Source organism: Stenella coeruleoalba, assembly GCF_951394435.1.
Source record: "Stenella coeruleoalba genome assembly, chromosome: 16".
Lineage (NCBI taxonomy): Eukaryota > Metazoa > Chordata > Mammalia > Artiodactyla > Delphinidae > Stenella > Stenella coeruleoalba.
This window is the reverse complement of record NC_137162.1, coordinates 46,774,849-46,799,029: the sequence shown is the minus strand read 5'-3', so window position 1 is coordinate 46,799,029 and position 24,181 is coordinate 46,774,849. Positions and strand designations below refer to the sequence as shown.

The 24,181-nt window shown below is 46.6% G+C and overlaps 1 protein-coding gene across 1 annotated transcript; it reads left to right on the top strand.

Moving 5' to 3' along the window:
- Nucleotides 1-649: 649 nt before the first annotated feature.
- Nucleotides 650-22,818, top strand: LOC307175681 (WD repeat- and FYVE domain-containing protein 4-like; the record flags this gene model as incomplete). Its single annotated transcript, XM_079901033.1, has 10 exons — nt 650-883; nt 9,681-9,795; nt 10,571-10,683; nt 12,804-12,938; nt 14,549-14,738; nt 16,611-16,800; nt 17,737-17,894; nt 19,489-19,941; nt 20,846-20,950; nt 22,604-22,818. 10 exons carry the CDS (start codon nt 650-652, stop codon nt 22,816-22,818), a joined length of 1,908 nt encoding a protein of 635 aa, XP_079757159.1.
- Between the last annotated feature and the right edge of the window lie 1,363 nt (nt 22,819-24,181).

The following is a 24,181-nucleotide window of genomic DNA, read 5'->3' as shown; positions in this document are numbered from 1 at the left end:
CACATTACTTTTGTGTGCACTAACGGAGAAGTCCTTTTAAGTTAACTTGGGGGTTTAAAGAGTCATTTTGAGGACAAATTCCTCTAAAAATATTGAGTGTGAAGCAAATGTTGCTGAGAATGAACTTACATCCTTTTCATCTCCTGTGGTAGAAGGAAGTTAAAATAGAAGATACAGAATTACATGCCTCTACAAATATTGGTGGGACATTTACACGTCTATTCTATTTACTTAGCCTTTTTAAAGAGGAGCAGTGTCAGGTAATCAAAACACAGGCTTTGGTGTTAAAGCCTTGCATTTCAACTGCATGTCTCACTACCCTGGTGCCCTTTGGTTCAGTCAGTTTCCTTACTTACATAGAAAAAATAGGAAAACCCATCTCTTTCGTGAGAGAGTCTGTGTAGAGAGCCCAGGACGGTCCCTGGCAAACATTAGATTGTCAATATGAGTCACATCTAAATTGGAGTCTCTTTTTTCAGAAGTGTTCCTTATTTTAGTCAGTTTCAGATTCTTAGAGGAACCATCTGCAACAGGAACTGGACTGAATGAGGATGGTACCTTGTCCCACAATCAGTTTCATCAGAAAGTGTTGTGACAGGACTGTTCATTTTTCTTTTTTGCTCTGAATTCAGATCTGCTTTGCTGAGGCATGGAGGCAAAAGAGGTCTCAGAGGCTGAAGACAGAGCTGAGGATCCAGGTTCTGAAAATAAAGGCCAGCCTGATGCTGCTCAGCCTGATTTCCCACCAGGAGGGCAGACCCCTGGCCCCACTGCCCTCTGGGAGATGCTAGAAAGGAAGTTTCTGGAATACCAGCAGTTGGCTCCCAGGAGCCCAGCTGAACATCAGAAGAGCCTGTTGAATCTTCTCCCACTATTCCTAAAGGTTGGTGTTCTCATTTTTGAAACTGTAAAAAGATGATACAGCACTCTGGGGACACTTCTGGGATGATTGGAAGCTGGAGTCAGTAGTTTTAATATCATCACAAGTGGTCTCTGACTGGTTGCTTAGAGGAGAGTGTTGTGCTGTTTAATAAAGATAGCAAGCAAGACTCCTCTCCAGGGTGAGGATGGGCTTGGAAAGGATGGACAGTTGGCTCTTGAGTACCATTGTCTCTTTAGTTTAAAAAAATGATATTGTTTAGCAATGATATTTTCAATCCCAGCTTGGGAGCCAGAGGAGAAACCTGCACCTTCGGGAGCTAGAAGGGCATCTGTGTCCTGACATGTGAGTGGCAGGGTGGCTGGTAACCTCAAACACCAGTAATGCCAACACCAGGGCCTGGGAGAACTGGAACATAAATTGTGCCAATGATGCAAACTGACGTGTAATCCATGGGAGCAGCAAAGCAGGGCTCCCTCCCCTGGTTGCAGACACACAAGAGAAGTCCAGCCTGTCCACTGGGCTGGCACTCTGACTAGTGGCAGCTGGTGACAGTTTGGGTACGAGGGATTTCCTTTATTGTCTTGGAATAAAGCTCCTGCCAGTGAGGTCTGCCTTATAGCTGAAAACATTGAAGTCTAATTGTAGAGCTGGAAATGCGTCTTTTTATGAAGACTTAGCTTTTGCTTGACTATTGATTTTGGGTTATTAGTACAAAAACCATGTACCTACATTCAAAGTGCAGAGAATATGAAATACTTTTCACATTGGAAAGTAAACTAGAACAGATGGAAGCTTTGCAGGTTTTTATTGGGAAACCCCTTTGTTAATATGTTTCATCTCACTTATTAACCAGGAATACTTAAGGATTTCCAAAGATGACTCAGAATTTTCTTGGGATCATATTTATAGCATGCATGGAATACTTAAGCATGCCTTTCTGTAAAAAATTGCCAAGTAACTTATCGTCCGTGAATTCATTGTTTTTCTCCATGTTTCAGATTCGGATACTCCATCCAACCCATTTCACAGATTGGATAACTGGGGCATGGGGAACATACTGGAAAAGAGAACTAGATAAGGAGAGAGGGCCAGGTTTCTCCTTCCCAGCCATCCCTGCTCTAATGACCCCAGCTTCTGGGAGGTAGCTTTGTCTCACCCAGTTCTCAGATCAAATCTTCCTTATAAAAGGAAAAATGTGAGCATTGCCCCCTCCCCCCCAAATCACTGGGAAGGCATATGGGGTCCAGCCACTGCACTGTATCTTTTCCACCCCTCTGGGCAGCCCTAGCTCTGATGAAAGGACTCTGCATCTGAGAGCCAGGGCTTGATATTTCCTTGCCTCTCTCCAGATTGTTGATTTGAGAATTCATTCATTTGTTGTACAAATATTTATTGAGCTCCTATACTCTGTTCTAGGGCCTGGTGCTATGAAAGTAAGGACGACAGATAGAGGTTTTACCTGCATCTGTCCAGAGCAGAGGATAACTGACTAGCACCCAGAATGTGTTCTGTTTGGCTTGTAGGGGTTAAAAATGAATTAGTGCCATTTTTTCAAAGTGGAAACTTTTCAGGTGAGACTTAGACTTCAGATTTCTCTTGAAAATATTTGTAGCTGTAATACCGATAATTGGATGGAGATGGTTAGGGGCACCTCTTTTAAACAGAAGATGGTCTTGGTCTCTCAGTTTACCCTAGTCCCCCACTCCCTAATATCTTTCACCCAACCCATATCACTCATTTATGTTATCTGACCCTGTAGGCACTGACCTCATGGATAGCAAGCTGTTCCTATTATAACTGAACCTTGGTATTGGTCCATGTTTCCCAAACCCTTTCCTGGTAAAAGGAGGATCAACAGCCCTATTGCTGAATACGTGGGCTTTAGAGTCAAACAGTAGGGCTCCAGTCCCAGCTCCGTTGCTTATTAGCTGTGCATCCTTGAGCAAGCTACTAAATGTTACTGAGCCTCAGTTTCCTCATCTGTAAAGTGGAATCAATACCAATTTGCTGGGAGACTGTGAGGGTGAGATCAGATGAGGATTGTAAAGTCCACAGCACATGGAAAGCAGACATGATCCCCATCACCTTTCCACCAACCTCCTGGAAACTGACTGCACATGTGCAGTTTGAGATCCTGTCACCACGATTCCCCAAACTGCTGACAAAATCTGCTCTGTTTTGGATCCCTGGAGCCCACCTCTGATGAACCCTGTAGAGGCAGATTATTACAGGCTTTTTATCATTTTCTTAAAATCTATATCTTTTATTAAGTCCTATATGTTTACAAACCTGTTGTTCTTATTAAGTTCTGACTAATAAACCCTGCCAGAACCACAGCCCTCAGGCTTCTTAATTAAGAGCTGGTAGCAGAAAGGAACATGGGGAAGGTGGGAGGTTTGGGGGGGTTGTAGTGCAGATAAAATCTGAGCTGTAGATGAAGACTGAGGACAGCCATTGGAATACAAGTCCCTGTGTTAGAAGTCAAGCTTGTAACCACTCTGTTCTGAATTTTATACCCATAAAACAGAACTCTTCAATGTTGTCTGCAGAGAACCCCTTAGAAATATCAGGACTTTAAAAGAAGTCATGCCGTCTCCCATGGCATGTGGCCGATTAATGTCTGATTCCTCCAAACACACAGCAGGGGATGAACTTCTCCCTTATCCTGTCATTGTTTATACATAAATCTGCATCTACTATGAGGCAAATACAAAGAGGGGCTTGGTTGGTTCTATAGTAAATTCTAGCCCCACTGCCTCCCAAGTTGAAGAAACACTGCAGTTGTTAAGGAGTAAACCCACTCAACATTTTGGTGACTGTCTTGGTGATAAGAAGTCTCAGGGCACTGGAATCCCAGCAGGGAGCTGCCCTGAGGGGATGAGTCAGAAATGAAGTTCTTACTGGGATCTGCAGGCTCTCCTCCTCTACCAAGCTCCATCACTCCCTTTCCTAGGTCAAAGCCAGGGCAAGTGGTTACTTTCACTGATGATAGGTAGTAATATTCACCAAGCTCTAACTAACTAAGTCAGGCATTTTGTTCCATGCTTACAAGCCCTTATAATAACCCTGTGAAGTAGGTGCTATTTTTATCCCAGCTTCATAAATGAGGAAAGGGAGGTTTAGAGATGTTGCATGACTTGGCCAAGGTCAGCCAGCTGTTAGTGGGGAGCAGAACTTAACCTGGGCAGTCCACCCGGGCTCGTGTTGTTAACCATTGCGTTCCCCCGGGCAGTGCTGAGGTTCACAGAACGGAGCACATCTGGTTTCTTTCCCTATCTCATGACTCACTGTGCGATGGCTTTGCCTGGCTCGCACCTATGTCCCGTTTCATACAAAAAGGATGCCACCCCCTGCACATGTGCTGTTTGTTTAGCTGACTCCAGGATGTTGCAGACAAGGAGGAGGTTTTATTGCATCACACAGGAAGCAGCACAAAGCCAATGATTTCAGAGTAACCACTCTGAAGTAACCAGAGTGCAGAGCAGTGCTTGCAGGAAGGATTCAATTGACTGCTACTCTTTCTCTGCCAAGAGCCTTGGGCTTTGGTCTTTCTAGCACCCTTCCCTATCATAAGATCTTACACCAAGAGAAGAAGGCATTCTGCTAGCAAGCATGGGTAGGTCCTGTTGGCCTTCAGTTGAGTTTGCTTTGGGGGAAAGGGGACCACTTGGGTCCTCTCGTTGCATAGAGATATTGGGTAATAATAGATGGAGAAAACTAGAGCTACAGATGTAGCTGTTGAAGATTGTTCTTAGCATACGTACTTTGAGAGAAAGCAGGCAGCGAGACAGGGAATCCTTAGAAATTAGTGTAAAATTCCTCACTGTCTGGGACAGACCACCTGGGGGGTGGGGCTACATGGGAAAAAAAGGGACTCTGTGGATGTGGTAGGTTAGAGATACTGCGGATGGGTTCACACTGCTCCCTTCAAGAGGTGACATCTATGTCCCCTCCCCTTGAGTCTGGATGGGTTTGTGATGGCTTGACTAATGGAATAGGGCAAAAATGACATTTCTGGGCTCAGGCCTCAAGAGACTTGTAGCCTCTCTCTGTCACTTGAAATACTCATGCTTCGAACCCTGCTTCCATGTTGTGAGGAAGCCCAAGCAGCCCCGAGTAAAAGCCTATGTGAAGAGAAACCAAACCCACTGACCGTGCAGCTGCACTTGCTGCTGAAAGTCAGCACAACTGGCCAGCCATGTGAGTGTGCCATGTTGCAAATGGATCTCTTAGCCCTTGTCCGCTGCCCCAGCTGAAGCAGAGAAAAGCTGCTCCTGCTGAGCCCTGCCCAAATTGCAGATCCATGAGAAAAATAAACGATTGCTGTTCTTTTAAGCCACTCAATTTGGGTCCAGTTTGTTACACAGCAATAGATAATCAGAACAGTAGGTAACATGGACAGGAATCCATTTATTTCCTAGTGTGGAGGGATTGGAATTAACACTAAATCAGTTGTACTTGGAGATGAGTGTATTTGTGTGTGTGTGTGTACAGCTACTCTTAGGCTAACTGCCTGGCCAATGGTACAGCGTTTATACCATTGGGTGTGGTCAATTATTCTCATGCAAACCCAGCATGGACCCAACTGACTATGGAAGAGAGAGAAGTAACATTAAATATAATAATAGGGATGACCAACAGTTATTTCCAAGTGTGGTATCCAGAGGGGATGGTGATGGTAAATACCGCTTCTTGTCCATCCCTGACTCTAACCCACTTCAGAGTGGGGCCTGCAGTGTGGTTTATTCCCTCCTCAGGGGAACAATATTTGTGTTATGTTAGTAAAGTTTTGATGCATCACTTTTTTTTTTTTTTCTGTTTACAAAGGAGAGAATCAATTGTGTCACATTATCAGGGGAAACTCATGTAAAGTCTCTGAAATGTTTTGAGTTCACTTAAAGGTCAAACCACCAAACTCTGAGGCAATGAAGAAATAGTAACACTGCAGTCACACTTGAAAACTAACCAGATTCTCTGTCATTCAAAGCTGGGGTTTTGTCCCATCTCCTCTAGAGCTTCTGTCTTCCTTATGCTCTGGAGACCAGAGCATCATTTTTTTTCTCTTTCTTCCATGTGAGGGGACAGCCACGAGGCATGATGGTGCAGTTTAGAGAATATAAGTAAATAAAAGTTTTTAAAAATATTGAACAATATTCTCCCAGCGTGAAAATCCCAGTTTGGGGAAAAAATTAGTTCCTTTCAAAAGCTGCCGTAACTCTTTGGGGTCTCCACGGTACCATTCAGTAAATGATTGCCTCTGTGCATCAAACAGCACCCCAGTGGCCTGAAAGAGTTAATGGGGCCTCCAGAAGTAGCCATCTTGGTCCCAGGAAGGAGTGTGAGCCTTGGGAGAATCTGGCTGAGCGTACAATTACTGTTCAACTCACAGTGGCCCGATTTGCTTTATTGCAGAATGCCTACTGGAGTCCCACTGCTCAAAGATGATCTCCATGCCTCTGAGTCAACTCCCTGCAAATTGGTCTTTGAGGGGTTTGCCACTGCAGGGTGGAGGCACAGGAATTTGTTAGGAAGATATCATAGCAGATATGACATCAGTCCTGGGGAGGGAAATAATGTTACCACTGAAATTCCCAGCCAGAAGGACTGACTTTATCTCTCCAGAGATTAACCTTTCCATGTGAGAGCTGGTTTCCAGGTGGTAGCCATACATTTCTTAGACATGCACATGCTACTTGTGTATGTGTGAGAGAACTCAGCTCTTTACTCTGCTGTTTAACTTGTTCTCTAGGATTACCCTATGGCTCAGCCTCTGTTTCTGTAAAGTGGGAATAATAATAATCCCAATCCCTATGCAGATTAGTGGAAACAATGCATGTCAGTGCTTGGCCCAGCATTTGGCACAAAACCAGCGCTCCGCAACACCTTCGGCCATCGTTCTGCACACTGTGGGTCTCATAATCGTGTGTTTGCTTATCAAATATTTGGTGAAGGTCTCCTGTGTATAATAGTGTTTAACATTCACCTAGTATTTTTGTAGTTCTAGCAAAGTTCTGATGCACTGCTTTTTTATTTACAAAGGAAAGGTGCGACTATGTTCGTTTATAGGGCAGAAAATTTTTAAGTGTTTCAGATACAAAGTTTTGTTCAAATCAAAATAACCAAGTACTCACCACCCATGTAAAAGAAACGAAGCATTTCAGATAAACTAAAGCCACCTGTGCATGAATTCTAGAACTCATTCCCCTTCCACCCTCCTCCAATGGTAACTCCCAACCTGCTGAACTATCATGCCCTGTGGGAAATGATATATAGAGAGACAGCAAGTTACAGAAGTATATTACAGTATCATTCTAAAATACCTGTGAGACTATATGTAAATTATACAGTAATATGGGTGCATTTTTATAACCATAAGCAATATTATTGTGTAATTTATGTACAGTCTCACAGGTTTTTGTAGACTCATACTGTAATATGCTGTTACAATTTGCTTTTTCCACAACATTCTATTTTGGGGATTTATCCATATTGATACAGCTCTATTTTTCTTATTCAGTTCTATATGATATCCTTATATAGATATGTCACAAATTATTCATTCATTATCCTATTGATGAACATTGTTTTTCCCAATCAAAAATAACGCTACATGAATATTTCTTGTTAACGTCACCTTGTGCATGTGTGCATTTCTCTAGGGACTAAACCAAAGATTGGAATTGGTGGGTTTTTGGATGTGTGCCCCTTTAACTTTATTGGATTACGTTAAATGCTTCTTCAAAGAGGTTCTTCTAAGTGACACTCCATCATAGAGTATGGGGGTTTCACGGTTCCTCACCTTCACCCACATTTGATATTGTCAGATTTTTCATTTTTACTAACCAGAAAATTATAAAATATCTCCTTGCAGTTATAGTTTGCATTTTCCTGATTATTAGTAATTTGCCACTTTATCTTTCAATAAGTTACTTGTTTCATTTGCCCATTTTTTAAAAATCAGATTTTTTTCCTATTAATTTATAGGAGTCTAAAAACCAGTCCTTTGTCAGTTATATGCATTGCAGATATTTTCTCCCAATCTGTGGTTTGCCTCCTCATTTTGTATATGGTGTCTTTTCATATAGAGAAGAGTTTTAAAGGTTTTTACTTTTAAACAAATGTAGGTAGTATCTATTGCAAGGAAACATATTGAAAATGATTTCCCTTTGGAAATTTTATGTGTTTCTCACCCCTTCTAAAGGAGGATCTCAGCTTAAAAAAACTTGGTCAGGCCTCTGGGCAGGAACATAATTTAATACGGCTGGTGAGTGGGAGCAGGAGTCAGGAGTCCAGCAAAATTACATTTCATAGAGGCCACTAACTGGCACAGCAGCTTACCTTCCTGGTGGGAACCTGGGATCAGGAATTGCCAGGAACTCAAGTCTGGGGCCGAGTATAGTCACTCCACTCTGTATTCAGCCTGTGACAAGAAGGGAGAACAAAGGGGAAAAGCTTTGCATGAAAAGCAGATCTAGGGATAGGATTACTACGGAAACTGGGAGGAAATTTTGAAAAGAGTCTGGCATCCCAAGCAGAACTGTAAAAGACTTCTATTAAACAGTATCCTAAACAATAAGGGGAAAAAGTCTGAGGAAAATGATGAGCAGACGGGATAGAGATTAAAGGGACAGATAAGAAAGGATTTTAAGGAAATTAAAAAGAAATAGGAGATTTAAAAAAATGACAACAACTTGGACTCGGAAAGGATTTCCTAAGCTTGTAACTAAATCCAGAAAGCAAAGGAATGGACTGAGAAATTTCTTTTCATAGGAATTTCAGATTTCTGTACAGCAAAACCAAACAATACCAAATTTAAAGATGAAATGACAAATTCGAAAAAATCGAGATAGTATTATAGACCAATGGTTAACGATTTTTATATATAAAGAGATTTTTGAAATAAATAAGAAAATAGTGAAAACTCCAATAGGATAATAGGCCAAGAGTAAAAATGGACAATTCAAGAGGCATGAAAAGCATTCATCCACTCTAGTTATCCAAATATTGCAATTGAAATGAGATATTTTTTCTTCTACAAGTTTTCTCATTTAAGATGAAAAAGCACCATAGACCATAGTGCTTGACGTTGGCATGGGTGGAGAGAAATCAGCCCTTTTCCATGGAGCCCTTGGAGGCTAATCTGGTAAATTGTTTCTGGAGAGTGAGTTAGTAGTTAGTAATAGGTACCAAATCACTAAAAAGAGAAAAAAAACCCACTCTTTTAATTGAAAATCCCACATTTTTAATCCTACAATTAAATTAATTGTAGGATTAAATTAATCCTTTTTAGAATTTATCTGAAGGAAATACTTGCATGACTAAAACTAAGATATCTGCATGAGGTTTGACAAGTGTGTAAGAGGAGAATCAGTGAGACACAGCAATTGATGGTGAGGAAGGGGAGGGACGCGGGATGTAGAAAATCACTCCTGGAATTTCCCACTAGGGCAGGTGGGTGCCTGGTAGGGACATTCACTGAGGCAGGATGCAGCAGGTCTGGGGGGAAGGCAGTGGATTCAGTTATGTGTGTTTGATGTTTCAGGAGCACGAGTTCAGGGGAGACGTCCAGGGGCCAGTTGGAGGTGTTTGGAGCTCAGTAGGAAGTTGAAGAATTCATAGGCACTAGTGTAGGGAGACAGTGGAAGCTGGAGGGTAGGTGATTCAGTGGCCTTTGGATGCACCTGGCTCAAGCGAGTTGAGCCATTGGTTTGGGCTGGCAGGGAGGGAAGGAGGTGATTCTGATGCCTTGCTTTGTAGCTTTGACATCTCTGAGCGAATCCTGCATGTTGCACTTCAGGCCTGGGAACACTCCGTGGGGATCATCTGCTTTCCCAGTCTCCAAAGGCTGGCTGAAGATGTTTCCAACCAACTTGCCCAAGAAATACAGAAGGCACTGGTGGGAAAGCCTGCAGGTGAGAGAAGAGAGGTCCTGGAGAACTTCACAGTAAGCAAAACAGCTCTGTAGACCCCTCCCAGGCCTCCGGCTAAGCCCCTCTCTGCTTTCTAGAGGAGTTAGAGTAGTGACTTCGAAAGCACACGGAAGGCCAGGTTCTGCCACTGAATACCCTGGAGAACAAAGGAAAAGGCTAAAAGAGGGAAGAGAAGAGGGACTTGGGAAACTCTGCTGCTCCTGGGAGGGACACAAACACACACACATACATACACACACAGACACACAGAAACCAAAGGCAAGCATGTTTCCTGCTGCAGGTCTCCTGACTTGCATCCCTCCACTCAGGGAGCTGGACCCCAGAGGCTGGGCTATGAGACTGAGGGCAGGAGGGAATTCCAGGGGGAAGGAGTGGCTTGAGCATGGTGTAGATTACAGGAATCCCTGTGACAAAAGGGGCTGTGTGATACAGGAAGTGGGGAAAAGACACTGGATTGTGGCAAGTCCAATTGCCGAGGAGCTTGTTATTATTATTTAGCAATAGGGAGCCATTGATGGTTATTGAACAGGGAGGGTGGTATGATAAAGGCTATCCTCCAAGGAGATTCATGTGGCAGAGAGTGAAATGTTTGGTACAGATGCAGGTGTCATTGTTGGGAGGGCAAGAGGCAGAAGTTCCCTAGAGACGCTAAGGCACATCTCATGGAGAGAGGGGCCCACGTGGAGAGAAGCTGGGTGACCAGGCCACCACACTGCCCTGCTGGTGACCCTTTCTCCCCTCCCCCACACTCTTCCAGAGCAAGCACGGGTGGCAGCTGGGCAGTTGCTGTGGTGGAAGGGAGATGCGGATGCAGAGCAGGATGGCCACCTGCTCCTGAAGTCAGTGTACGTGCTCACGGGGACAGATTCGGTAAGTTCCAGGCCCCAGTGGCCCAGCCTGGGTGCTTCTCACCTGTGTACAGAGGGACGTCCCAGCTCAGGGCAGTGGCATGTCTCAAGGGTGTCTTTATTTTCATGAAACTGATTTATCATTTTTCCTTCCCTACTTCCCCTCGGATATAGAACGTGGGCTTCAGAGTCTGAAATTCATATTCACATCCCGCCTTTTCAGTTGACAAGCTGTGTGTAACCTTGAGCAAATAACTTGACCTCTTTGCATCTCTGTTGTGTTGTTAATTCTAAAATTGGGGATAAGAATGCCTCCATGCTAGGGTCAGTGTGAGGATCAAAAATGACTGTTGTGTATGGACTGTATTTCCTGTGTGTCAGGGTGAGGCTGGGCGCATCCCATGCATTGTACTAATTAATCCTCCCCAAACCCTACGAGGCAGATTACAGTAATGCTGCACTGGTGACAAGAAATCAGGTTCGCCCGTGATATGCAGCTGTAGTCTGTCTGACTCTGTGCTCTGAGCCACTGCTCTTTACTACCTCCGGCTAAATTCAGACTAAAGGAGCAAGGCCTGTAGGCACCTGCCCCGTGTCTCCCCAGAGACGAAAGCGACCGCTCCTCCTTCCCTTCCCACCCAGGCCCCATCCTGGCTGCAGTCACGGCCTCCCACCATGAAGCAGGGACCTTGAGTGATTGGCCAATGACTGGTGTCCTCTCAGGCAGAAGCAGTCCCTGGGAGCTGTGGCCATCAGCAGCAGTGGCCGAGGCCCCGTGCAGGGCAGGCCCAGAGGCTCCTCCATCTGCGAGGCTGCCCACTGTGAGCCTCCTGGTGCCCAAACTAGGAACAGCAGGGAACCAGGCTGGGGTGGTGGCTGCCCTCTGTCTAATGGTGAACAGAGGCATCAGACAGGCATTTGGAGACAGTGCCAGGAGGTGAGAGAGGAGCACAGCGAACACTTGTTCACTGGTGGGAGGACCATCTGACTTTTCTTCCATGTAAACTGCCTGGACCACCATCAGGGACAGTGGCCTGGAGCACAGGGTAGGGGCTTTTCAGCCCCTGGAGAAGGACTGTTTTCAGTCTGAAGAGTAAAAAGTAACGTAAAGCCTTGTTTTCTGCTGCGAGGAGTCTGCCCCCAAAGCAGTGAGAGAGTAAGCAGTTGGCTTTCTGGGGAGGCAGTGCAGTGTGGAGGACAGGGAGAGCCACCCTGAGTGCAGTCATGCAGGGCCACATGTCCAATATGGGGGCAGACACTACCTGCAGTGGAAGCTTTTAGGGACTAGTGGCCTGCATTACACTCCTGCTGCTGGTCCAGGCTGTACATTCTTCTTTTCTCTTTTCTAATTTACCCACCATGTCTGTGAGATTAGTCAGTCGGGTGGGAAAGTGCATGGACAATGTAATTTTTAATAACCGCGCATGCGCTGTCTCACGGTCACGTGTGTGTGCACACACGCATGTAGAGGCCACAGCCACAGTGATCCTGGTGCAGCTGCAGGCACAGCCCGTGAAGAGAGGCCCTGGGAAGCTTCACACTCAGGCTGGCCCCTCTCTGCCAGCTCCCTGTCTCCTCTCTGTCTGGCAGCCCTGGGGCTGTTTAGCTGTGGTGTGGCTCTCTGGATTATGGGTCCTCACCTATAGGGCTGTTTTGGTCATGATGAGGTCTTAGATCTGGACGAAGGGATGGACAGGGCCCTGAGCACGTCCTTAATTCAGTTGCGTGTACTTGTTCTCAACCACCTCTTCCCTACTGAGTTTCCAGTTCCCTCATCAGGAGGAAACCTACCAAAATCAGAGGTATGATTGCCAGGAAAGCCCTGGATTTCTGCCCTGCACCAGTTCCACCCTCCTGCCCTCCCTCCTTTCCTTCCTTCCTATCATCTGTCTACTGTGTAAAAGATATAATGTTTATCGAGCACATAATACACACTTTATAGCAACTTAATCTTCACAGCCATCCCAGTGGGCCCTATGATTGCCTCCATTCTTAACTGAGAATGCGTTGCCCAGAGAGAGGAAGTGACTTACCCACGTTCGTGGCTAAAACAGCTTCACTGGCTGACCTCTCTGGTCTGGGTCTGGAGCCGTGCTCTGCCTGGCTCTGCGGCCCTGGGTCACGTCTGCTCTTCGCTTGCAGGAGACGCTGGGCAGAGTTGCCGAATCGGGGCTCCCAGCCCTGCTCCTCCAGTGCCTTTACCTCTTCTTTGTCTTTCCTCTGGGAAAGAAAGAGCTTTTTGAGAGTGATGTTCAAGTTCAGAGGATGTTTGTGCAGGTGAGTGGGAGGAGGGCTGGACTCCCCTGGGCCGAGACCGAGCTCTGCTTCTCCAACCTCCTTTCATCTCTCTCCCCCTAGTTCTGAAGCTCCTCTATTCTCCTGGAGGGTCCAGATCACCCCTTTCCCCCAGGCTCTGCAAATGCCGGGGAACCCCACGCATTTGGAAGATGGAGTTTCTCTCCATCTCGCTGTATCCTTGTATTGCCCTTGTTCTCTCCCAGGACGGTGTGCTCCTGCTCCCCCACTCGGCCACACCAGCTCCTTGTCCTCCAGTCTGTGTTCTAAGGTCCCGCCGACCCTCCCGGACATCTGGAACCTCCTGTCTCTGGCCCCTGCACCTCTGAGAACAAACATGCTAAGCCCCCTTGCAGAACTGTAGCCAACATTTTCTAAGTACTTGCTATGTACCCACCCTTATGCCATAACCTCACCTCTGTCACCTCCCCGAGCCCTCTCTTCCACCACAGGATGTGTGTGGTTTTGTGATCTAAGGCACGGTGAGTAAACATGAGTCCAGGGTCACAGAGGGGGTGGGTCGGGGCTGGGATTGGAACCCTGGGAACCTGGCTCCTGAGTCTGCTCACAGAAAGGCATTTAACCACTCTGTGCGGTCACCTCCGTCTCTCCTCTCAGAGGCCATCTCAGGCATCACATGCTATGTCCTCATGTCATTACCCATCTTTCCTATCCTCTCTGACCAGCAGCGACTTTTAACATAACTTCTCACCTCTCTCCCCTGCCCCCTTACTGACAAGTTCTGCTTTCTCAGCTTTTGGGATGCTGCATTCTCCAGAAAACTCCTCCTGCCTCTCTGGTGGGGGGACTGTGTATCTTACTCATCTTTGTGCCTTGGCCAGGGTCTCGCACAGAGCAGGTACTTCGGACCATTTGGGGATTGCCGATGCAGCTGTCCACTGAACATGCACGTCCACATCCCCATCCATTTTAGACCAATTCTCAGGCCAGAATCATCTTTACCAGAGGGTATCTCATAAGTTCTGGCAGGTTCCACTTATGGTGGGTTGTCCATAAGCTGCATCTGTTAGAAATTTAGGTGTCCTTTGCCCACACATAAATCATATTTTAAGTGGTGACCAGGACACAGTACTGGGTACTTAAGTCTTTACTGTGTGGCTTCTATGTGCTCTGCAGGGAATTAGTACAGCCCTGTCTTCCTGGTCCTCTCCATGTATGGACAGAATGTGAGCCACAGTGATACCACATCAGAGTTCCTCAGGGTTTCCTTATTTCATTCCACAAAATATAGAGAACTCCTCTTGGGCTCGTCACTATGCTGGACCCACAGTCTCTCACAGAGATGACAGAGAGACAGAGAAGTTAAACGGGGAGATCAGTCGCGCGAATAAATGATCAGCGTCCAATTTTTTAAGTGCTCTGATGGAAAAGTGAGAGATGTGCTGGGAAATGAGGACAAGAGTATAAATGGAGGCCCTTCTGAGGAAATGGCATTGAATCTCCCTGGTTTGGGGCAGAGGGTGACCACATATGACCCCATCCTTCCCGCTGAGACATGGAAAATTAGGGAACAAATTCATCACAGGAAGGAGGCTTCCTAACCAGAGTCTCTTTGGCTTTTTTTTTTCCAGATGTTGCTCAACATTTGCGGTGAGGCTCAGGGTCTGGAGGGACTTCTCTCTGGAAACGAGCTCCAGTCTCTTGTGATTGCCACGACGTGTCTTCGGGAGCACAGCTGCTCCTTTTGGAAGGAGCCCACCTTCTGTGTGCTGAAGGCAATCTCCAAGGCCCAAAACCTTAGCATCATCCAATACCTGCAGGGTATGACCCTGGGAGACCAGGGCTGGGCTGTGGGCACACTTTCTAGAATAAGACCTTGGGATGCCCTTGCAGCATCAGTATAGATTCCAGGGACCAAAATAGTGATGAACAAACAGGATTTTCACCGATGCCCAACTATGCCTAGTAGGTGACCCTACATTGCTTGGGTCCGTTCATGAAAGTGTCTTTATTGTTCATTTTGATGCTCTACTGGAGGAGAGAGGGAAAGGGGAACTCATTTACTACACACATGCTGTTGAACAGGCACTGTGCTGGGCTCATTTGTATGTTACCTCATTTGCTTCTTTGAGATACATATTGATAATTAATGCCATTTTCCAGCAGAGGAAACAGATTGAGTGATAGAAGAATTTGCCAAGGCTCCCCAGCTAGTGAAGAAGAGAATCAAATATTAACCCTGGAGATGCCTGATTCCAGTGCCTTAGGTTCTGCTCTGGGCAGCATGTGTAAGGGTTAAGGACTTAGTTCTGGAACCAGATGGCCTGGGGTGTGGGCTCCAGCTCTGTCCTCCTAGCTGAGTGACCTTGGGCACTTAACTGCTTGGGTGCTTCAGTTTTTTCATCTGTAAAATGGAGATAATAATCCCGTTGATCTCAGTGGATTGTTGTGACACTTCGATGAGTTGGCATATTTGAAGTGCTTAGACCTGCTTGTCCACAAACACTTGCCCTGTGACCTGTCTTCTTTCTGGGGCCTCCTATAATAGCCGGTGTCAGCTGGTGAGAGCTGGGAAAGTACAAGCCCACCCTCTTACTGTAATTGAGCCCTGGGACGAAACTTCATCCCCAGTTTCAAGATTGAAATTTCCCAGTGAAGCCAGGGCCCAGTGGTAATGGTGCAAGGCTGAGCTGGGCCTGAGGTGCTCAGCATCCCCTGAGAAAAGGCTGCCTGCCTTGGTGGCGGGGTTCTCTCGCTGCGGTCATTATTCTCAGCTGGAAAAGAAAAATGCCAGCGCAGAGGAGCTGGCCACAAAAGCACTGTGCCATAGGGGAATGAGTAGTTTCCATGGGCGTACAGGCTGAGGAGAAGGTCAGGAAGTAAGGACTAGCCTGGTGTCCACAACTCTCAGTGCTGCCCTGTCTGGCATGCAGAGTTTGGAACTTGTCCTTGGCCTCGCAGGTGAGGGACTGAGAATGCCTTATCTCAAATTCTGGTAGACACTTTTCCTGATCCACTGGTGTGACTTTCTTGGCACTCAGAAGAGGCTTCCCCCAATGAAAGAGCCCTAAAAACAGTGATCCACCCAAATGCAAACCCAGTGACATCTCTCCGCTGACTCCATTCTTGCCCTGGCTTCTCACAGCTCTGGGATAACCAGTGTGTTCCACAGCAGGCCACATACCAGTGGGGCCTGTCTTCCTCGCCCTCCCTTGTGGACCACACCTCCCGGCTCCAACCCCCTGGATTCTTTAGTAGCTGATACACACCATCTTTTTGCCCTTCATCTTCCCACGTGTTCATATATCCTTCCCTACACTTTTCATCAAGCTCATTTCTGCTCAGCATTGCTTCCTTAAGGTCTTCTGTGACACTCAGGTCTGGTGTCTTGCATCTTGTTATTAATGGGCCTGGACTGTCCTGTGTGCTGGGAATGAAGAGCAGAGGGCTTAGGGGCTCCCTTCCACTTCCTGTTTCACCTGCTCTCCATCTGGGCCCTCGAGTGTGGCTCTCAGGATGACACTTCTCATGGAGGAGGCTTCTTCTTGATCCAAGAGCCAGCAGAAAAGTGTTTTGAGTGAATTCTCATTCACATCTTGATATACAGTGTAAAGGCAGGTGGGGAGGGAATGACCACTCACTGAAGAAAAGCTATTGCCTTTGAATTAGCAGGGCTGTGTTTCCTTCCTGCAGCCATGGATTGCATCAAGATCTCCCTCCAGAACCTCTCCAGGCTTGCAGACACTCTCCCTGCTCCCGAGGTGAGCGAGGCACTGAGCCTCGTCTTGGGCTTTGTGAAGGACTCCTACCCTGTCTCCTCTGCTCTGTTCCTGGAGTTTGAGAATGGGGAGGGCTACCCTCTGCTACTCAAAGTGTTACTTCGGTAAGTGGCTGTGCTTGGTGGGGAAGAAACGGTGGAAGCCAAGGTCCTCACAATCATTTGCAGTGCTTTGGAGAAAGACAGATATTGGGGCTTCTCAGAATGTCTTCTGAAATGCAAATCTCCAGAGAGCATGGCCAGAGCGACTTTTATTGCAAAAGTAAATCAACGTGCAGCCAGGTTTGGAGCTACTTCTTTAGGAAACCAATGGGTGATCGCAAGAATAGTTTTACCAAGTCCATTTGGTGGCATGTACCACCTGCATGCCTGCTGGCCTAACAGCCGCCTGTCAGAATCCACATCCTGTGTTGGAGGGCTTTCTGGGATGGCTGTGACCAGCTCTGCCTATATGCTTGGGGGTTGGAAGTGCCCATAGATCAACAACTCCAGGACCAGCCCTCTACCAATGACTGGTAGAAGCTGATGGATCCGTACCCAGGAAATTTGCCCCTTGGGTGGGATAGCTCTACCCTGCCTTCCAGAGTCCCTGGGAGGATTAGAAACAAAAACAATACTCACTCTTGAAATAAGCACGAGGAAGTCTAATAAAGTCCAATTATTTCCCATGATGTCTGTATTGTTGCCATTCTGAAATATCAAATCTCTCATTTTGGGGGTGCTTCTGCCCTGCTGGTGCCCTAAGCTCATGACTTCTGGGGGTCTGGCCACGGAAAGCAGCCTTCCGGTGAGCAGATGCTGTGGCTCTTCACAGCTTTCTCTTTATTCTAATTGCACGTCCTCAGATCAAGGGCTGAGGCTTGCATACAGAGTGACTTCTATCCCTCCCTGCGTCTTTTGGTGCCGAACTGGTGGAGACCTTTTGGGTCTTGCCCAGCACTGCGATTTCCATTGCCTCTGTATCCCTGCAAGGAGCACCATGAGCAAACCTGGCTGCTCCGTCCAAGACGTCCAGGGAGCTGGCCTCGTCTGTCCCCACAGGTATGACGGGCTGACCCAGAGTGAAGTGGACCCCCACCTAGAGGAGCTCCTTGGGCTGGTGGTGTGGCTGACAACCTGTGGGAGGTCAGAGCTGAAGGTGTTCGACAGCATCACTTACCCGCAGCTGGAAGGCTTCAAGTTCCATCGCGAGGCTTCTGGTGGGTCATTGGGTGTCTCTGGGTGCCTGACAGCACTTGGCACTGTGCCCTGACAAGGCAATGCAGGTCATTCCCTGATTCCCTGTGCAGAAACAAACATGTGGCACCCGTCAGTGATACAGTAGGGGCTGATTCTGTCATGCCTTTGCGGAGATTTAAAATCTCTCCTTTATAGATTTTTCCAGATGACCTGGGTGGGACTGAGATGAAATGTTTGCTTTAAAAAGGCAAAGACTCTCAGATAATGGAGGGAGCCTGTGATCTCCATCACAGGTGTGACTTACTTGGTAACATCTGCTTATCTAACAGGGACTGATGGCCCTGAAACAGCCATCCAGGCTCAGAGTCAGTGCCTCCTTAGCTCTACAAGATACTGACTGACTGATTGATGAACTCAATCAACATGTACTGATAATTTCTGTCCAGCAGCCACTCCACCCCATGCTGAGTACCACCGTGAAGAGGCCAGGTGTCTGCTCCTTAAAACTTCTCTATAGAGACCATCACACAAACCTTGGGCCATAATCTACTCAGTAACGGGCTGATAAACAGGCACAGTGGTGACACCAGTGCAGAGAATTAGCTCTGCCTGGGTCAGTCAGGAAACCCTGCACAGAGGGTCCCATTCAAGACAAGTTTCAAGGCAAAGGATGGGTCATCCAGGTAGAAAAGAGGGGGAAGAAATATAAAGACAGAAGGTACAGCCTGGGGAGAGAAATGGTGACCAGAAACATATGGGTGAGTCTGGGGAGATGGGCAGAGAGACCTGCGCAGACCAGAGGTAGAGGCTGCAAAGCTGTGAGACCAGTTTAGGAAAAGCCACTGGATGTGACTCCAGCAGACGCACAGGGGAGTGGCTGGATTAGAGAGGAGTTTCAGACACATCTCGAGTGTCTGAAGCACAGAGGGCTGGAGGCAGGGAGTTCTCTGTGGAAGTATCTCCTGGGTAAGAGAGAATGACACTTAACCTTCTAGCTGGAGAGAAAGGAGGGAGTGGGTTTGGAAGGTGTCTTTATTTAACAGCTTGCCTAGAAATGAAACTGACTTTGCTTAGTAATCTTTAACATCATTTGATTTTAATTAATTGAAACCAATCCTCCAGTCCTGTGCTGCCCGATGGAAATATAATGCGAGCCACATTACGTAATTTTAAATGTTCTAGCAGCAAAATTTTAAAAATTAAGAAGAAACAGGTTAAATTATTTTTAATAATATATTTTATTTAACCCAATATATCCAAAATATTACATCAAAAAATGTGATCGTACAAATAATTGTTAATGACTTTTTTTTGCCTTCTTTTCTTAGTGCTCCGTCTTGAAAATCTGATGAGTATTTTTACACTCAGGGCACGCCTCAGTTCACAGTGGCCACATTTCAAATGCTTAATTATCCAGCATGTCTTGGACAATGCAACTCCAGCCTTATTCACATTCTGGGCATATGGCTTTTCTGGACTTCTGATAGACATTTACCCACAGGAGCTAGAAAATAGAAACTTTAAATGGTATTTCCTCGTGATAATGCAAGCATGTATTTCTAGGCATAGGCAGGAGAAATGATTTGCAGGATTATTTCTTTTTTGCATCTTCAGGGGTGACCGTGAAGAATCTTCAGGCCTTCCAAGTCCTGCAGAATGTTTTCCACAAAGCCAGTGACCCTGTCCTCTGCACCAAAGTCCTGTCATCCATCAGGACCATGTGGGCCTGGAACGCCCGCAACTTCTTCCTGCTGGAGTGGACCCTGCAGCCCATCTCGCAGTTCGTGGAGATCGTGCCCCTGAAGCCGACCCTGGTGCAGATGCACTTCTTCCAGCTGCTGGAGGTCCTGGTGTTTGAGCTGCATTACGTGCCCCATGAGATCCTGCGGAAGGTGCAGCGCCTGATCCAGGAGAGCCCAGAGCCGCTTGTCACCCTCGTGGCCTTGAAAACTGTCCTCAGGATCGCCGGCAGGGACCCACTCTTCACTGACATCTTCCGGGACTCGGGGCTCCTGGGCCTGCTGCTAGCCCAGCTACGGAAGCAGGCTAAGATCCTGAGGAAGTCAGGTGCCTTCCAGGAGCTTTAGGAGGGGAAGTGGGGAATGGGTGGGGGCCAGTGTTAGCTGGGCCTGGTCTGTGTACCAGCCCCACCACCCATTAACATAAGAGAGAAAGTGAGTGTGCCCATGTCACCTGGTGCCCTGAGAGTCAGAGAGGGTACCCCTGGGCTACATGGCTTCACAGCACAGGCAGCCTCCCTATTTTCTATAACTTGCCTGATCTTCCCCATGAAGAGGTGGGAAGGATGGGTGTAACTAGAAGCCGACTCATGGGACTAACTCAGGCCTGATGAGTTCTTAGTTTTCAGACACCTCCTGCAGTAGATATTGTCTGAGTGTGTAGGTAGGGAAACAGCAGAAGGACAGGTCCTCAGCAATGCAAAGGGGAAAGGAGGCTCAGAGAGGCTTGAAAGTCCAGGATGGAAGGGTGTGTGGGACACGTCCAGGGTCAGCTGGGATACGGCCACCTTGCTCACATGGTGCTGTCAGACCCAATGGCCTCCCACCTGGAGCAGAGGTCAGTCACCAGGGCCTTGCTGGCCAGCTTGCCCCTCTAAACCTTGGCCACACTTTTGCATGCCCTGCTGGGCTGTACACCCGTGGCTCCTTGGCAGCACTCCCTCACCCTGCCTCAGGAGCGCGGGCCTGGGATTTCCCTGCCTAACCATGCCCCATGTACATACCCTGGATTTTACAACAAGTCTTCCAGGGGATTTTGATGCACTCAAGTTGGAGAACCTCTGATGTAAGGGTTGTAGGGTCACATCTTACAAATTGGGATGCACCCTCCTTTATAAGGGAAGCATGATACTCATCTTTTTTAAGAGGATAGGAAACTAATGGAATTGGAGATTTGGGGCCATAGCACATGTACTTAAAAATGTTTCTTCATTGCTTCTTAAATATGGCAGGAAACAAAGAGTCCAATCCTGGAGTTCAGGATACAGAAAGAGAACTGACTTGTGTGATGCTGAGAACTGTGGTCACGCTTCTGAAAGGATCAGTTCGGAATGCAGGTAAGGGTGGTATCAAATTCACCTCGTCACTGGTTGGGAAAACATTAACTATTTCCTGGTGATTTATGTCATTGTTCAAAGGCTATATCCAAGGAATAACCAACACTATCGCTGTGGCTCATGTCCATTCACTGGTTGATGTTCAGGGATCAACAGTAGATTGGTAGACACATCAGTTGACACTTTTTACTGTTTAGGTTGCTAAATAAGGCTGGGAATCAAAGAGTTATCTTAAATTTATGAGACCACAGAAACCCCATCTCTCTCAAGTAAAATCTTTTAATATACTGCTGCACTGACTATAGATACTTTTTAAAAAATATTCAAATTGTAAAATACAGGCAAAGAAAACTCATCATTTTTTTTTTTTCGGTGTGCGGGCCTCTCACTGTTGTGGCCTCTCCCATTGTGGAGCACAGGCTCCGGACGCGCAGGCTCAGCGGCCATGGCTCACGGGCCCAGCCGCTCCGCGACATGTGGGATCTTCCCGGACGGGGGCACGAACCCGTGTCTCCTGCATCGGCAGGCGGACTCTCAACCACTGCGCCACCAGGGAAGCCCGAAAGCTCATCATTTTTAAGAGACATAATTTGATGTGCTTTCAGCCCATGATGGATTTAGTACCTTCATCCATTCAAAAAAAGTTTAGCTTCCTAAGATCGTGTGGCTCTCATGCTTAAAAAATACGTGCCTAAAATATAAATGCATGTATATTATACTATGAAGCAGATGCATCAGCAAAGTGACATCGGTGGGTTTGGTGATTTGGTGCATCTTTATCTGAGGCCCTCACAGGTCAGCTATACCGAATGTGAATGATTATTTCACTATGGTAGAGCGTCTCTAATGTTAGACTATAAGAGATTCCCTGGAGGTTCTGGTTAATACGGAGGTGCATATTCCTAAGCTCCCTCCCAGAGATCTAATTATCAGGTCAAGGTAGAGCCTAGTAATCTACTTGTAAACAGGCTTCCAAGGTGATTTCCATGTAAGGGGTACCTGGCCCATAATTGGGGAAATCCTGCCTTATGGAGTTGACCAGCTCAAATCCATGTCATACCATTTGAACGATCCAGTTACTTCCTAGTTCTTATTCCACATGTGATTACTTCAAAGATCAATCCTGGGGAAGAAATTCTTAGGATTACTTTTAAACAAAAACACACCATTAGCCAAATTTCTTAAATCCTGCCTGCCGCCCACCTTGCCACAAGAAACTACCTATGAGTTAAACATACTCTTAAATTCTGGTTTGCTTTCAATAAGAATTTGGGCAGAGACAAGAGAGAATTGCCATTGGCCCTGGATTAGGGGATTACGTGGAAATAAATACCAGAGGTATATCCAATTAAAGTTTGTATTACTTACGTCTCTAAAAACAGAAAAGGGGGAAACTTTTTTTCAAAAACACAATTCTCACTGGAGAAGAAAGCGGTTTTTCTTTTTAATTCTCAGCTCCATAGTTTCTCTCTTCCTCTTCTTATTTTAACAGTAGGTATGGATTTTGAAAAAAAATTTCTAATGCGTGGAAAACACACATACACATGTAGTCAAACAAACTTGGAAATTGTGAGGAAAAGCTTTCCTTGTAATTGAAGCTAAGGTGCCAAGGCCCCCGTCGCTCTAGCCCCGTACTCTCTGTCTGGTCCCCAGTTGTCCTGAAAGACCACGGCATGGTGCCCTTCATCAAGATCTTCCTGGACGATGAGTGCTACCGGGGAGCCTCGCTCAGCATCTTGGAGCAGCTCTCAGTCATCAACGCCGAGGAGTACATGAGCATCATTGTGGGCGCTTTGTGCTCGTCCACTCAAGGGGAACTGCAGCTGAAACTGGATCTCCTGAAGGTGATGTCAAGTCCTCCTTTGTGATGGGTTTCCCATGGACATGCAGCAGGTGATCGGCATTTGCCCACGCATTCATTCATTTAGTCGGTCACTGTATCATACAGGTAGAGTACTACTGGCTGCTGTGACAAATAAATCCCCCATCCTCAACAGCCTGGCACATTAGAGGTTTCTTTCTTACGTACCGTCCAATCAGTGATTGGGAGGAGTGTCATTCAGGGACAGCAGTCACCTGGGCATCTAATCCAGCCATCAGACAAAGGAAGGGAGAGCAGAGAAAATGGCACACGTTCTTTTTCAGGCCTAAAACTGGTGCACGTTAACTTCTGTCCAAGTTTCTCTGGGCAGGACTCATCTGGATGCAAGACATGCCAGGAAATGTAGTCCCTGGTTGGGCAGCTACTTCCCAGCCACACTGTAAACTATGGAAGTGGAGCCCAAATTGGTGGTGGCCAAGCAGCAGCCTTGTTTACTTGCCCAGCATTTAGTGAGCATCTACCAGTTACCAGGTCTGATGCAGAGTGCTCGGGACACGCTGTTGTATGAGATTCAGCCCTTGCCAACTGGTAGCTCGTAGACTAGGGCTAATATTAAGCAAGCAGTCATGGTGATGCAGCATGGTAATGCCCCAGAGGTTGAAGGCAGGCTGCCACGGGAACAGAGAAGTAGGAGAGACCAATGCTGCCTTACATGTTTGAGGAAGGCTCACAGAGGAGGGAACACCTCAACTGGGAAGAGGAAGCAAAAGGCAGTCAAAGGCACAGGAACAGTGGTTACAAAGGGAGAAGTAAAACTAGGCTGTCACCTTTGGACAACAAAGAGAAGCATATATTTTTGTTTTTGTAATATTGTTAATAATCATCAAGTTATCTTAAAACAGTTAAAGATGATAGTAAACATCATCAGCCTTACAGCTCTCACAATTTTGTTGCTGTTCCTGCTTTTCCATTTCTTTTGTCTTTGCGGGCTTATGCCTTAAAAGAAAAAAAAATCCCCTTTCTTTTGTTTATGCTGTTTAAGAGAAGAGCAGATGTAAATGCAAATATCTCCCAAGGAACTGACTTGGGGACCTGTCACGTCTATGTGCAGAAGAACCCCCTATGCAATACACACTCGTGTTGCATTATCATGCCACTCCGGATCACTGGTGAATTTTATACAATACGAAGTTGCTCTGACTTCCAAAATTAAACCCTCAACCTTATTTAGCTATGACTATCTCTGTACAAAACCATTTCACCAGTTAGAGAATGGCATTCAGTTTATTTTACCTACTTTATTTCTCAGCAGAGCCAATGTCAGGCACTGATGCAACTGTATTCATGTCTTCTCATGACCTAATCCTGTGGAGTTCAGCATGGCCAACGTGTCACGAGAATCCCATCCA